Source organism: Rhinolophus hipposideros (assembly GCF_964194185.1).
Source record: "Rhinolophus hipposideros genome assembly, chromosome: X".
NCBI lineage: Eukaryota > Metazoa > Chordata > Mammalia > Chiroptera > Rhinolophidae > Rhinolophus > Rhinolophus hipposideros.
In genome coordinates, this window is record NC_138046.1 from 33,637,839 (window position 1) to 33,652,486 (window position 14,648).

Sequence of the window (14,648 nt, forward strand, 5' to 3'; positions counted from 1 at the left end):
TCCTCTTATATCTGCTAAATATGATTCTTTACTGGTGGACCAATACAAAATGAAATTTTGAAACATAGTCAGTTGACATTACTAACTGCTTTTAGATCTATAGCTTTAAAATGAAATGTCTGTGGATATTGGGCAAATAAGCATTAATTTTTAACAATTTAGATTAGCCAATGTGCCTGAAATTGTAGCATTGTTTTCAGAATATACTGTATTAATCAAAAGAGTATCAGTTGTACTGTGAATGCTTTCTTTTAAAGTAAAACTTTTTATTGGCTAAATTAAATATGTATTGCAATATAGTAGGTTTTCATAACCAGTTTGGGATTGTGTATGTCAGTCTTAACCATCAGTGGTTTATGTGGGCTATTTTAAATTCATGCATTAACAATGTTACTTTGTATTTATTTCCTGAAAAATCCTTTGAAGCAGTTTGAAACCTGCTGTTATAGTTAACTGGATTTTTTAATCAATGATGAAGATTATGGTTCCTTACATTTGTGAAAGCCTTTTGAAAATAAAACATATGTGACAGAAACATATGTTATCTCATTTTATGCTCATTACAGTGCTGTGAGGTAGATAGGGCAGGTGGTAGTGTCTTTTTGACAAATAAGAGACTAAAAACGTTCTTGATCCTTTCCCAGTGGCATATAACTTGTCAGTACTAAAAGTTGGACTACAATTGAGGTTCCTCATTTGTTCTTACCACAATGAAAAAAATTACAAGAAAAGAAATTAATGGTTCCTTGATTCTTAGCACCCATTTCACCAGTAGTTGACAGGGTTCCTAACTCCTGTAGTATGTTTGTCTTGTTTTTAGTTAGTGATTCAAGTCAATCTTTTGACTTCCCTCCCTTTAAAAAACGATGGGGACTGGAGACATTTAAAATTCAATAGATTCATTTCACATTCAACTAGAAAATTTTGAAAATGACAGGCATATGAACACGCTTCTAAAAAATTATGTGACTCATACTACTGGCAATATTATTCAGTGTTCAGTAAATGTTTGAAATGAACTCTCTTAGATCTTTGAACTTTGGTAAAGCATCCAAAGTTTACTGGTCTGCGTAGTAGTTGATGTTAATTTTTTTTGTGTCTAGGAAATTTTAATAGTATTTGAATGTCTTAGAAAAAAATTTACTGGACTTTGAATGATCTCTAAAATTGATGATCTGTGTACACTCACTGTTCGGGGGGTAACTTTTACTTTTTAGAGGACTTGAAAGACGTGTCTTTTTTCATGTTGTCTTGTAACTCTTACATATAAAATTGTTCCCTGCTTTAGTTGAACCTTTTAGTTATGCCCTGGGATCTTCCTTTTTTATGTAAAATTACTTACTATGATCACTTTCTAATCCACGGTAAAATGTAATACATGGAATTGGCTTTTCAAGTAAGATTAGTTAAAGGAGAAAAATCTAGCTTAGTATCCAAATATTTTGTCAGTTCACCTCCCACTCCCAATTTCTAATTGGCGGTTTTGGTCAGTTGTGTTTTTACCTGGCAATCCTACCAGCTACATTTGATGAAGAACGTGTGAAAAGCATGCTCCTATAACCTAGTTTCTCTGTAATTTAGGAGGGCAGCAATAACCACCTCAAAAGAGAATGCTACTTTTAATTCTGTTCACCATCTTAAAAAAAGCATTTACAACCAAACCCAAGTCTGCAAGTGAGGCCATCTTTACATATTGTAGCCTTAATCAGATCAATGTAGCAGTGTTCTATTAAACAGATTTTGAAAATCAGTCATTGTTTTTCGAACCTAATGAGCCCAATGTCAAAAATAAAAGCAAATCAAAAACAAAATTCAACAACACTACATATAGATCTATTTAACAAATCATTAATTTTATTTGGCATACATGTATTGAGTACTCACTGCGTATAAGGCAGTGTTTAAAAGTAGAAAAGGCACATTAGCTTTCTTACCATACTGGAGACTATGTTATGGACAAAAATAAATGGTATGAAATTATTGGGATACCTGTCACAAAAAAGGTTAGGATAAAATAATATGAGTTCACTGGAAAGTGAGTTGCAGAATTGAGGGACAGTCGAACTGCCGGATGACTTTTGAACTGTCTTTGAAGGCTAAGTAGGATTTTAAGAGATTAAGGTATAAGTGAGCAACCATTCTGGTGAAGAGAAGTAGGAAGGATAGGGTGTTAGGGAGCAGTGGTAGCCACAGCATAGAGTGCATTAGGTTGCTCCATAGTAGGATATGATTGTGCAAAGATTGTGAAGAGTTTGGAACACCTAAGCAAAGGAGTATGCATTTTATTCCATAGGTAATGAGAGACTCTTTTAGTGGAAAAGAGTATTGTGATCAGAACAATTCTCTTAGAAGGATAGAAAGAAGGAATAGAATTGAGTCCATTTCTAAACTAAGAATTTCTAGGTTTCTCAATTCCTTGCAATACAGGATTCAAATTAGGCACAGTTAAAAACATTCTTGGGGGGGGGTGCACACGTGTGCTTATTTGTAACCACAAACTATTTTTTTGCCTTTATTGGGAAAATTGAGCAATACTTCCCTTAGAGAAATCTTCTTTGAGTATTGCATAATATTTCCTTTGTCTTAATCAGTTTCATGAGTAATATTAAAATATGAATACACCTTACCATTAGAAAATCTTGAAGTGTCATTTAGGGCATTACACCCAGCAAGAGTACCTTTCAGACAAGCACTTTTATGACTGTTTCTCATTCTCTTGCTCTTTGTTATTAATGAACATTTTGTCTATTTCAGTTGATCATCAACTTTTAAACATTGAAATTTTAAAGAATCTACTTCTGCACTGTTATGGCAGTATTTCTGAGCCAGCTGAATTGAAAATATTTGGTGGTGTTAAAAAATAAGTGTTTCTTTAATTCTCAAACTGATGGTTGTCTTTTTTCATGTATTCCTTTGAATACCAAAGGATTTCCTCATGTAAAATATTTGACTTTTGATTCTCTATTATTTTCATTCTTAAGGTATATCTAGAATTGCATAGTTATATAATAAGTTATGTTCAGTATTCTGCTGCCTAAAACTATTAGTGTCTTAAATTAAACATAAGCTTGTAGCCCAATTATAAACACTGTAAGGTTAGGTATCTGATTACTTCCTTAATATTTTCTTTTATAATGGATTTTCATATTTACAACTTACATAAGTAAGGTTATCTCTTAATTATTTAGAATTAGCAAATCCTTGATCTTTGGCTGTTTTATTGCCCATGGGCCTTTTGACAGAGGAAGAATAAGCAGAGGAGAACACTGATTGATCATTTTTCAGTCTTTGAGTTGTTATGTCATCCTTAGCTGACTAGTTTTCTGAGTTATTTAGAACCAGTAAGACAGATTTCACAGTTAATTGTGATTATTTGATAGAAATTGGAGTGCTTTCAGAAGTAGAGAATATGCAGCCTTTACCTTTGTAAAAATAATTTAGGTTAACCTATGCATGGTGTACACTGAGGCAGAAAGATTTATTAGTCAGTCATGGCTAGGCTTTATTTTACACTTTTGCTCACTGTCATTTATTGCCTATCAATAGATGATAAAACTATTTAAAATTTGCATGATTGTATAGAGGTTTGTATGTGTTTTTTTTTTAAAGCCCAGTAACTATTTTTCACATATCAACTCTTGTAATGATGGTTATAGGTCTTCACAGTAGGGCTATAAAAGGAACTGTAGCTTGTGAATTTATGAATGAGTTACAGTTGAGGCAGGAGTGAACTGATTGAGTTTAAATGATAATTTTTATAAGGCCAAGAATTGAAGTCTTTGTGTAATTTGTGCCATGTTCTTTCATTTTATCTCTTATAATCCACACAGCTAACCAGTTTTGACTTTGAAGTCTAACTACCAATTGTCTTTCATTAAATAAACAATCAAGGAAATGTTGCCCATACTGGAAAACTAATAATCTTTAGTAATATTGCCTTAATTTAACAGCTCTACCTTAATCATACTCCTCCATCACTATCCAAGAGTAAGGAGAGAGAAATGGAGAAGAAAGATTTGGACAAGTCAAGGGAAAGATCCAGAGAAAGAGAGAAAAAAGATGAAAAGGACAGGAAAGAGCGGAAAAGGGTTTGTAATTTTTTATAACTAGTTTGGAAAGCTCATTATCCTGTACAGTAATATGTTTGTTGCCTTTTTTAAAGTACTAGTTTGTTGCATGGGAATCTGTTATTTAGTGTTTTAACTGGTATTTTCACCCTAAACTGTGTTTGGATATTCTACCGAAATGGGAATCTTCAACCTAATAATCTCTTCCAGCTCTGCTTGTCTTTCATGTCATTTTATCAAGTATATGAAACTACCACAAATATTCTTCAGTGCTGCTTAGCTGTGCGCTTTTTGTATAAAAAATAATACTTTAAAACAAAAACATAAACTCTTGATCAATGCAGTTCACAATTCTTGGTTCTAGGATCACTCAAACAATGATCGTGAAGTACCACCAGACTTAACCAAGAGGCGAAAAGAGGAAAATGGAACAAGTAGGTAGACTTATTAACACTTTTGAAGCAATTGTCAAACTGAATTGGAAAAGGCTTTCATGATTTTCTTTTATAATTTTAGTGGGGGTTTCAAAACACAAAAGTGAAAGTCCATGTGAGTCTCCTTATCCAAATGAGAAAGACAAGGAAAAAAATAAGTCAAAATCGTCAGGCAAAGAAAAAGGTGGCGATTCATTTAAATCTGAAAAGATGGATAAAATCTCCTCCGGTGGCAAAAAGGTAAATTAGGAAAACAAAGGAACAGTATACTTTTTTTTAGAAAACTAACTTTGAAAATTTAGCAAATATTGAGGTTTTTTGCAGTCAAATAGTCTTTTGTTGTTTGGGGATAGGGTACGTTATCTGCGGAATTCCAACCAGTTCAGTCCCAAGTTACAGGAAGGGTAGAATTAGTTTACCTCTGAAATTCCTTTTCCTCTCCATTACACTCCTACCTACTTCTGGTCACTGAGTTTCAGCCTTTCTTTCTGTGTTTTCTTTTTCCTTCGCCAACAAATGCTTTTAGTTTCTCTTCATTCATGAGATTGAAATATGCTTAGATGTATTCTCCCTGATTGCTCCATTGTCATAAAGTCCTTATTAACTGTGATTTTCAATATTTTTGTTTCATTTTCTTCTAATAAACTTATGTTTGCAATTTGTAATTGATTTTCAAATTAAGTATAGTATGCATTCTCTTAGATACTAATGGTTGATATTCAAAATACATCCCATGCATCTGTCATAAAGTAAGCAAGTCATTACTAAAGTGTTAAGTGTTTACAAAGCATTAATATGGTATAGATTCAAAATATATGCCATATGTTTATAGTTCTTAAAAGCAGTTTGGGAAAGTTATAAGGTGATAGTTTTAAATTTTCTATATGCTTTAAAAGGGAGGCTGTCCTGTTAAATAAGTATTTTTTAAATTGAGGTAAAATGTGCATAACATAAAATTTACCATTTTAAAGTATACAGTTCAGTGGCATGTAGTATATTGACACTGTGCAATCATCATCTCTGTCTAGTTCCAAAACATCCATACCCATTAAGTAGTCATTCCTCATTTCACCCTCCCTTTATCCCCTGGCAACTACTAATCTGCTTTCTGTCTCTGTGGATTTACCAATTTTGGATATTTCATGTAAATGGAATCATATAATAATGTGGCCTTTTGTGTCTGACTTCTTTCACTCAGCATAATGTTTTTGAGATTCTTCCATGGCGTAGCGTGTATCAGTACTTCATTTGGCTAAATAATATTGCATTGTAGACCACATTTGTTTACCATTCATCAGTTGATGGACTTTTGTGTTGTTTTCCACCTTTTGGTTATTGTGAATAGTGCTGCTATGAAGTATTTGTTTGAATATTTGTTTTAAATTCCCTTGGTGTATATCCATGAGTAGAAATTCTGGGTTAAATGGTAATGCTATGTTTACCTTTTTGAGGAACTGCCAAACTTTTCCACAGTGGCTGCACAGTTTACATTTCTACCAGCAATATATGAGGGTGCCAATTTCTCTGCATCTTTGTCAACACTTGTTATTTTCTGTTTTTAAAAAATTACGTTTATTTTACTTTTTTTATTATAGCCAACCTAGTGGGTATGACATGGTATTTCATTGTGGTTTTGATTTTTGCATTCTTTAATGACTAATGATGTTGAACGTCTTTTTATGTGCTTTTTGGCCATTTGCATATCTTCTTTGGAGAAATCTATTCAGATGCTTTGGCCATTTTTTAAATTGGATTTTGTCTTTTTGTTGCTCAGTTGTAAGAATTCTTGATATAGTCTGATACTAGACCCTTAAGAGATATGATTTGCAAATATTTTCTCCTATTCAGTAGGTTGTCTTTTCACTTTCTCACTAGTGTTCTTTGATGCATGAAAGTTTTTACTTTTGATGAAGTCCAATTTTGTTGTTGTTGCTTGTGCTCTTAGTGTCATATTAAATGAGTTTTTGAAGAAAAAATTATGACTGGTGGGTGACTGAAAAGGGATTTTGAGCTGATTTTTATATTTGGTTTTCCCTTCCCCAACTAATTCCACAATTCCTTATAGGAGTCCAGGCATGATAAAGAAAAGATAGAAAAAAAAGAGAAACGGGACAGTTCAGGAGGAAAGGAAGAGAAGAAACAATATCCTTTTCATCTTATTGATGCTTTTAATCAGTGCAATGGAAAGCTTTGATACTGGTCATGTTTTGAATTGTACCCTTGTAGTATGTGGTGTAAATGTTTAAGAGCTTCTTAGCTTTTAAATCGTCTCTCCAGTTAACCCTCTCAAAGGTACGAAATGTGGAAGTGGGAGTCTTGATAATTTTTTTAACTTTGTTGGTGACTGAGGTTGTTTTACGCCACCAAGGGATTTAGAGTCCCTCTGGCTGTGTTATCACTGAGAGGAAAAAGGGAACACAGAGTCCCTTGGGCTGGGGGTATGGGGAATTGAAGGGCAAGGTGATGCGGACGAGCAGAGCTGGTAGAATTTGAGGCTCCAGTCTGGTTACAGCCAAGTAGGCCTGCAAGCTGAGGGATTGTACTAAAAGATGAGACACGGTTCTTTTTTTTTTTTCAAGTTGTTTTCCCTTAATTTGTCATCTACTCATAAGTCCTCGGACAAGCACAGATAATGAAGACTTTCAATCAAGGTGAGTGTTCTCTCACCTCCTTTTCATTTAAAGAGGAATTTTTATAAAATGAGGTCTGATAATGTTGAAGAAGCTAGATCCATTTTGCAGGGTACTACTAGAATTTTCCACCCAAATATAATGACTAGGTCTTTGTGTATAGATGCAAAACAAGAGTCACAGTTATTTTTGAGCTGTTTTCATTTTAAGTTGGTTGATTAGCTATGCATTTTTTTCTTTTTAAGCATCAAGATGTATTTTAGAATTTCTGGCTTTCTTTTCACCACTCATTCCCATCTTGTCTGGATAATTAATTACCTTTTTTAAAGTGCCTATAGCCTTGTAAGTGGTAGTGGTATCTGCATTTTACAGGTGAAGAAACTGAGACTGAGAGGTTAAGTTGAAGAGTGTGACAGATACTAGCTGGCAGAGCCAACACTTAAACATAGGTCTTCTTGCCATTTAGTATTCTCTGTTTTTTTGGCCTTTTCACACAGATATGTTATTCAGAGATTTTTGTTTTAAGTTTTTGTGCCTCTTTTTCTACCAGTGCCAAACTTTTGCTAAACTAAAAAATGTGGTCTGTGCTTTTAGTTCTGGAATTTAAAATATGCAGCTTTGTTTTCAAGGTAGTTATTATGCCTTATGTGAGATTTAAAGTGTTTTAAACATCTTAGATAAATTTTATGTGGATAGTAATCCACTGTCTTAGTGGACAGTATTGAGAACCTAATATAGACTTTTGAGCACTCAGGTCATTGTCTGAGTAGTTCTTGTTTGGTGATGCCTTAGGATTATTGAGGTATGTAGGAGATTTGCCCTCTACATTTAATGGTTCAATATGGCTGTATTTGAAGGTGTTGATTCTTTTGTGTAGTCCATTTTCTGGTTTCCATATTAGCTGTTACTTCTAAATGATGTAAAGTATACTTGCTGTCTATACCCTCCGCCTAATATTATTTGCTGCTTCTAATCTTTTATGAAACCAGATAGATAACCAAGGCTGTTTACAGTTATTTAAGAGTGAGAAATGCCTGAAAGCCTGTTCTGTATAAGGGTTTGAGCTTTACCGTATAGATTTCGTCATAGTTATTTTGGCTGCAAAGCAGGGATTTGAGGTTGCTAATAAATAGGTAACCTCCTGAGTAGTGTTGTGCTTTTTCTGCTTTGTTATTCTGTGCTTGTTATCTAAGTAGTAGAGTATGGTAAAATGAGGGCATTTAGAATTTAGTGATTTTTTAAAATAGAAATATTGTAAAAGAAATAATTGTTGCCCATTCTTCAATTGTAGCCATCCCGTGCCCCAAGAACTAGCTGTCTTCACTAGTGAACTACAAAGTCTTAATCTTCTTTTTCTTTCTTTTAAAATTCTTCATTTTAACCTTTTTTCTAGTTTGGCGTTTTGCTTTTTACTTCTTGCTTTCCTATGGTCTCCATATTAAAGAAAACCCAAAAAAACCCTACCTCTTATATCTTTAGTAGGAATGGGCCAACCATAGTCACTGATAACTTTCACTGTGATTTTATCTCTCTCTCTTCACTTAGTACCTAAATATTATGCTTTGGTATGTGAAGGTTATGCTACAGATTCCTTTTGAGTTCTTCTTCACACAGGCCATGGATTTGTACTCTACCTCTCTATATAGAATCTCTCAGGAACAAAGGCATGAAAAGACTGACCTGGGTGTTAGATCTTAGGTTGGTGGTATTGTAGCAGAGCTACTCAATTCAGATACCCTTTTAAGATACATTTAGCTTGATGTTCATCCTGTTCAATTTCTTGTTGACAGTTACGTACTGTACTTTCTGGCTGTTCTGGCTGCCTCCTATTGGATACATTTTAGGGTCGGTCACATCTTCTTCTTGTTCTTTCTTTACCTTTAAAGGTCTCATCATTTTGGATTGGCACCATTTACCTTTAGGTTACTTCACATTTGCTGCTCCCTACTCTGCTTTTTCCTTATTTTACATTCTGAAAAAAAAAAGAGCTGCTGCGTATGTCACATTTCTGTGATTCAAAGATGTCATTAATTATAAGATTTATTATTGGTTTCTAGAACTATTTTGTGAGAAGGGTGAATAGAGAAATGACATTGATTTGTAAGTACCACCCTGATTTCAGAAACATTGAAATGATTGCATTAGAATTAAGAAAATGCAATGTGTAAATGTGACCCAGATTAAATTGTTTCCCTCTTTCATAATTTCAGTTGCACAATTCTTTCTGCTTGTTCTCTGTATCTTCTGTTACTTGTTATTGCTAGAGTCTTTGTCCAAATTCCTTATCTCTCCTTGATTTAGTCCCTTGAACATTACTAGCTACTTTGCCTTTAATCTTTTCCTCTAATTTATTTTAAATTTCTGCCTATTAAAATTTCCTTTTTAAAACCATCCTTTAGGTTCTTAATTTTAATTTGATACATGTGGTCCTCAATTCATGAATGTTGAGTTCAGCTAACTTACTGAAAGTCCTTTTATGAACCAGATACTGTGCTACACTGAAACTTGCTCCCAGACTTTGAGAAGCTCAATCTTCTTGAATTTTATTTTTGATTTCAAAGAACATTAGCAGTTAGCTCTATCCTATCCATCTGTATTTGTAATATACTACATTCCTATTCTAATCCTCCACACCAATGAAGCCTAATATATTTTACAGGTCCATCTCTTACCTCAAGTCTTGTATGTGTAACCTAACTCTTTTATCCTTTAAACCCAAGGTTGTAAAAACTCAGCCCTTGGGCATAATGTGGCTTGTTAGATGTATCTTCTGGGTCTCACAACAATATTTAACATTTTAAAAAAGTGGTTGCCTTTAAAAATCAGAAGAGTTGACAAAAATTTAAATTTCAGTTTCTGTTGAAGAATTGAGACATCTGGCAATATTGTGTCCTGATTTCAGCATGGCAGCAATCGGCTAAACCTGCCTAGGAGCTGCCCTCCTTATAAAGAGAATGGGTGCTTTTTATAGTTTAGCTCAATCAATTGCCACCAAGCTTACTTTGTTTCCATTATATACTAATCCCTGTAAATAATATATTTTGTAATTATTGTCATGAGTCTTTTTTCTTCAGTCCATACTTGGAAACTGACTTCCTAAAGGCTCAAAGATTGCTTATTTGGGGACTGTGTTGCCATACTGAGCCATAGTCCTAGATGCTGGCAATATGTGTTGAAGTAAGGAGTGTTCAATTAAGTTTCTTTCTCAGTGGTTTTCCATTGCTTACGTGTTTGGGGGCTTGTCTACAGAGTCCTAATCACTGATTCTTATCTACATATGAATATGTTACATACCCGTCTACTTACAGTGTGATCTTATAGAAGGCAGGAACTGCCTTCTAATCAAACAACGAAATATTTTTATTTATAACCTGCTATGTTTCAGTTACTTTGTTAACTTTACATGGTAACTGTTAACTTTACATGGAAAACTATGTACAAAAGTATTAAGTATATCTCTTTGGGGTTGATAAGACACAGCACTGACTTCTTTTTGCCCTCAAAGGAATGTTCCATTTATTTACAGCATTTTATAGTATACTGTTTAAAAAGAAGTTGCTTTATGTGCTGCAGCATATTTTTTTGAGGGCAGGTTTATTATGCTTTCATTTGGGTCTGTAGTAATCATTGAATGTGTACAAAAGTTTTGTTTGGTTGAAATGATAGGCACAAACTATTTTTCCTTTTCGTTGTCATCCTTTATGCTTTTAAAAGTACTGGGTGTGAGTTCTGTGCACTGGCATTCATGGGCACCAAACAGTTGGAGAGAGCAGGAGGAGTTTTCCATTTCATTTATTCCACTTAAGGTAGACCAAATATTCACTAAGGGGCTGTGCTGTTTTTTAGACATACAGTCGTTAGCAATTACAGAAGGCCTCCCATGCCACATCTACCCTTGAGTGTGACTATCCTCTACAGACACATTTATCCTAAGAGGCACCGCTAGGTACGCTAAGATTCAGGTCAACACAATCCCAGTTTTAACTCTGAGTCACATTTTATCTACATGAAACATCCCAGGAAGTGTGTTTGCTATGTTAAGAATTCCTAGGTAGCAGTATAGGGGTAAATGAAGGAGTAAAGTGGAATTAGGATGGCTGTCCTTATGTCTTTCTCCTATAACTTATTTCTTCCTCATAAATGTTCATTTGACTTTTTAGCTGTCAACTTCATCCATATATGAGTTTCTATTTGGAGTGAGTATGAGAGAGAGAGAGAGAGAGAGAGAGAGAGAGAGAGAGAGATAGTTTATAAAAGCATACCTCTGATAAGAAGGCTGAATTTATATTTGCCTTTCTTTACTTTGATCACCAGTCTAGCTATTGTTTCTTTCTCCAGACCACCCTACTTTTCAAAATTGCTTCTTGCTGTCACAGCTCTCTATAAAATACCGTCATTTAAAATCAGCTGTGTCTGCCCAAAGTGGGTGCTCTTTCATGAGGTCATTTCATGCAGTTTTCTGATGCATGAGTAGAAGTATGGCATGGTGGAAAATAGGCAAATGACAATCTAATACAGCAGGTCTTATTTTTGGCAAGAAAAGAGAGGAATAAAACCCTGGATGTGCAGATAATTCCCAATAGAAAGTGATGTTTATAAATGTAATTTTGTCTTAGCAGAATAGAGGGACACTTTGTTGGAATGTGTCCTGCAAAGATGGTATTACCAATGCAGTTTGTAGCACCAGTAGAGTAGAGGTGTCTAGGATAGAGGGCAGCCAACTCTGAACTGAGCCTGAAGTAGAAACCCTTTGAGAAACATCAACTGTCCTAGGTCTGAAAAAGATAGATCTGTGTGATCCCTTGCATTCTTATATGTAGTGGTTAAAAGCAGCCCATGTTTTTTTAAAAAAGAATTAATTAAAAAAAAACTTTAGAGAATGTTCCAGGTAATATGGTATAAACTCATTGTTAATGAGAAGAAAATATTACTCTGCTGGAGGATAGAGTCCTGAAGGCTGAGTTTGGCACTGTTTCGTCACTATGTGACTTTCTTCTTGATGGCAGTTTTCTTTCTGAAGTTCACTGAACTTGGGGCGGTTTTCAAGTTTGTAATCTCAACACCTCAGCACTATTTTATAAATACTGAGAGACTGACATCCAGTATCTTCTTTCCACTGGCTCTTGTGCTTGCTGATTTGTCATTCCAGGGTGTGGACAGACCCCTAAACTGAAGGTCTCCCAGAGGAGGATGCCAAAGCCCCATGCGTCACTCTCAGAACGATATCTCCCATAATTCAGAGCTTCTGGTGCTGTCCATTTAATGGGAATCTGCTTTAAGTCAGAAGATGAATACAAACCACCATCCTCTTGACGAGACATTCCAAAGTCATTGATTTTCAGAACATTATATTTTCACCTCCAGGCAGTGTCTTGCAGCAAGGTCCCTGTGCATACAGTTTTTACTCGAGATTCGTCATCCAGAAGCAGCATCTAATGAAAATTTCACTAACTGTTTTAGTTCATCCTTCTTTCTCAGAAAGGAGAGGAAATCGCCTCCTGGAACCAGTTCCTTAATGATGTAGATAGGCTGTATTTGTGTGCAAACTCTTATAAGTTTGACAATTTTGGGATGATTATATTGCTTGAGGATTTTGGCTACTTGTAAAAATTTTAATTTCAGTTCCTGGGAAAGATCATCTTTACATGTTTGAACAGCAATAACAGTTTTATCCTTCAATGTGCCCTTAAATATGTCATCAGAATTTCCCTTGTCCAGTAATACTCCTATTGTGACATCTTCATGATTGAGAACCCATTTCTTATTCTAATTATGGCCATACTGATATCATGATACTCTTCATTGGAACGTTGACTTTTTTTTGCCATTTAAAAAATTGAGATGAAATTCACATAACATAAAACTTGCCGTTTTAAAGTGGTTTTTAGTATATTCACTATGTTGTATAATCATTACTATTGATTTAATCACCCCAAAGAGACCCCACACCTGTTAGCAGTCACTCCCAATTCTCCCCTTCCCTCAGGCCCTGGAAATGATTTAATGTACTTTCTGTCTCTATAGATTTGCCTGTTTTGGACATTTCATAGAAATGAAATCATGCAATACGTGGCCTGTTATGTCTGGCTTCTTTCACATAGCATCATGTTTTCAAGGTTCATCCATGTTGTAGCATGTATCATAACTTCATTTCTTTTTATAACTGAATAATATTCCATTGTATGAATGTATACCACATTTTGTTTATCCATTCACCAGTGATGGACAGGAACAATGATTTTTAAGTATTAAAATTGTAAGTTCAACATTAGTGTATCCACAATTAAATTGATAATGTCAGGATTATACATGGTGTGAACAGAATGTTGTATAGAAATGATTATGTAAATTATTTGTTAGCATTTCATGCAAGTGTGATTATTTTCTAAGGCTCTTCTAGCTCTGGTTTTATGAAATGTGAATGTAGTATTTTCATCAATAAAGTTTAATGCGTTAAGCATTAGTTTAAAAATTGAATGAGAACAATGTTAGGCAGATAAGAAGTTATTTGCCACATGTTGTATTAATCATGTTTTGAATTTATTTCAATATGCAGTATTTGAAAAATTGTCAATACATAAAGGAAAGTAAATGAGTATAATTAAGTCAATATATTTTTAAAGCAATTTTTATAATTTAGCAGACGTTGCATCTTAATATAAGTCACTATTAAAATCATGTCCTTGTAAAAAATGTGATGTCATTTTTCTCTTTTTTTGTTGATCATGTAAAATTGGTTTCTTTTCATTGCTGTGTTCTGTTTACTTTTGACAAGCTATTGCTTGCCCCTGTGGAATGTTTTACCTGTTTCTATTTCATTATTTCCTTCCTCCCTTCGCCCCACCCCTCCCTCTCTCACAGACAAAGATGTTCAGCATTTTTTTTAAGTCATCACAGTGTGCCTATCTTTAATGGTTTCTGAGAGTGGGCAATGAGAAATACACAGACATTTCATCCTTATCTGGGGACTTAATCCAAGCCTTTGTTATTGACAGAACTAACTGATTTATTTTTCTTTCTTAAACCCTCCTTCCTTCCTGCCTTCCCTCCCTCTCTCTCCTTTCCTTCTTTCCTTCTTTCCTTCTTTCCTTCCTCCCTTCCTCCCTTCCTCCCTTCCTCCCTTCCTCCCTTCCTCCCTTCCTCCCTTCCTCCCTTCCTTCCTTCCTTCCTTCCTTCCTTCTTTCCTTCCTTCCTCTTTTCCTTTCTTCCTCCTTCTCCCTCCCTCTCTCCCTCTCTTTTACCTCCTCCTGTCTTTCCCTCTTCTTTCTTCCCTCCTCCCTCCCTCCTTTTCTCCGTCTCTCCCTTCCTCCTTCCCTCCGTCCTTCCTCCCTTCCATCGTCACTTCCTTCCTTCTTTCTCCCTCCGTCTCTCTCCCTCCCTCCCTCCTTCCTTCCTATCTTTTTACCTCCTCCTCTTCCCTCTTCTTTTTTCCCTCCTTCCTCCCTCCTTTCCTTTCCTTCCTTCCATCCTTCCCTCCTCCCTTCCTTTTTACTTCCTCCTCTCCTTTCCTCTTCTTT

At 35.0% G+C, this 14,648-nt stretch overlaps 1 protein-coding gene and 1 pseudogene across 19 annotated transcripts in view; one reads left to right on the forward strand and one right to left on the reverse strand.

Annotated features, from left to right (window-relative positions):
• Window positions 1-14,648, forward strand: part of THOC2 (THO complex subunit 2) — a gene marked incomplete at its 3' end in the record, with an annotated part of 142,205 nt that overhangs the window by 126,571 nt on the left and 986 nt on the right. For 6 of the 18 annotated variants that reach the window (XM_081042737.1, XM_081042744.1, XM_081042745.1 and 3 more), the window contains 4 exons: window positions 3,951-4,088; window positions 4,432-4,501; window positions 4,584-4,741; window positions 6,567-6,695. In XM_081042737.1, the coding sequence (XP_080898863.1) occupies window positions 3,951-4,088; window positions 4,432-4,501; window positions 4,584-4,741; window positions 6,567-6,695 (495 nt within the window). Of the gene's footprint in view, window positions 1-3,950; window positions 4,089-4,431; window positions 4,502-4,583; window positions 4,742-6,566; window positions 6,696-7,106; window positions 7,153-12,280; window positions 13,819-14,648 lie in introns of those variants that run through there. The other 12 variants (XM_081042747.1, XM_081042751.1, XM_081042738.1 and 9 more) reach the window with 7 other exon arrangements.
• LOC308494435 (tyrosine-protein kinase Fer-like) lies at window positions 12,112-13,442 on the reverse strand (annotated as a pseudogene). Its single transcript has 2 exons — window positions 13,413-13,442; window positions 12,112-12,897 (listed from the first exon to the last, which is right to left on the reverse strand). The product of its transcript is annotated as a tyrosine-protein kinase Fer-like (transcript).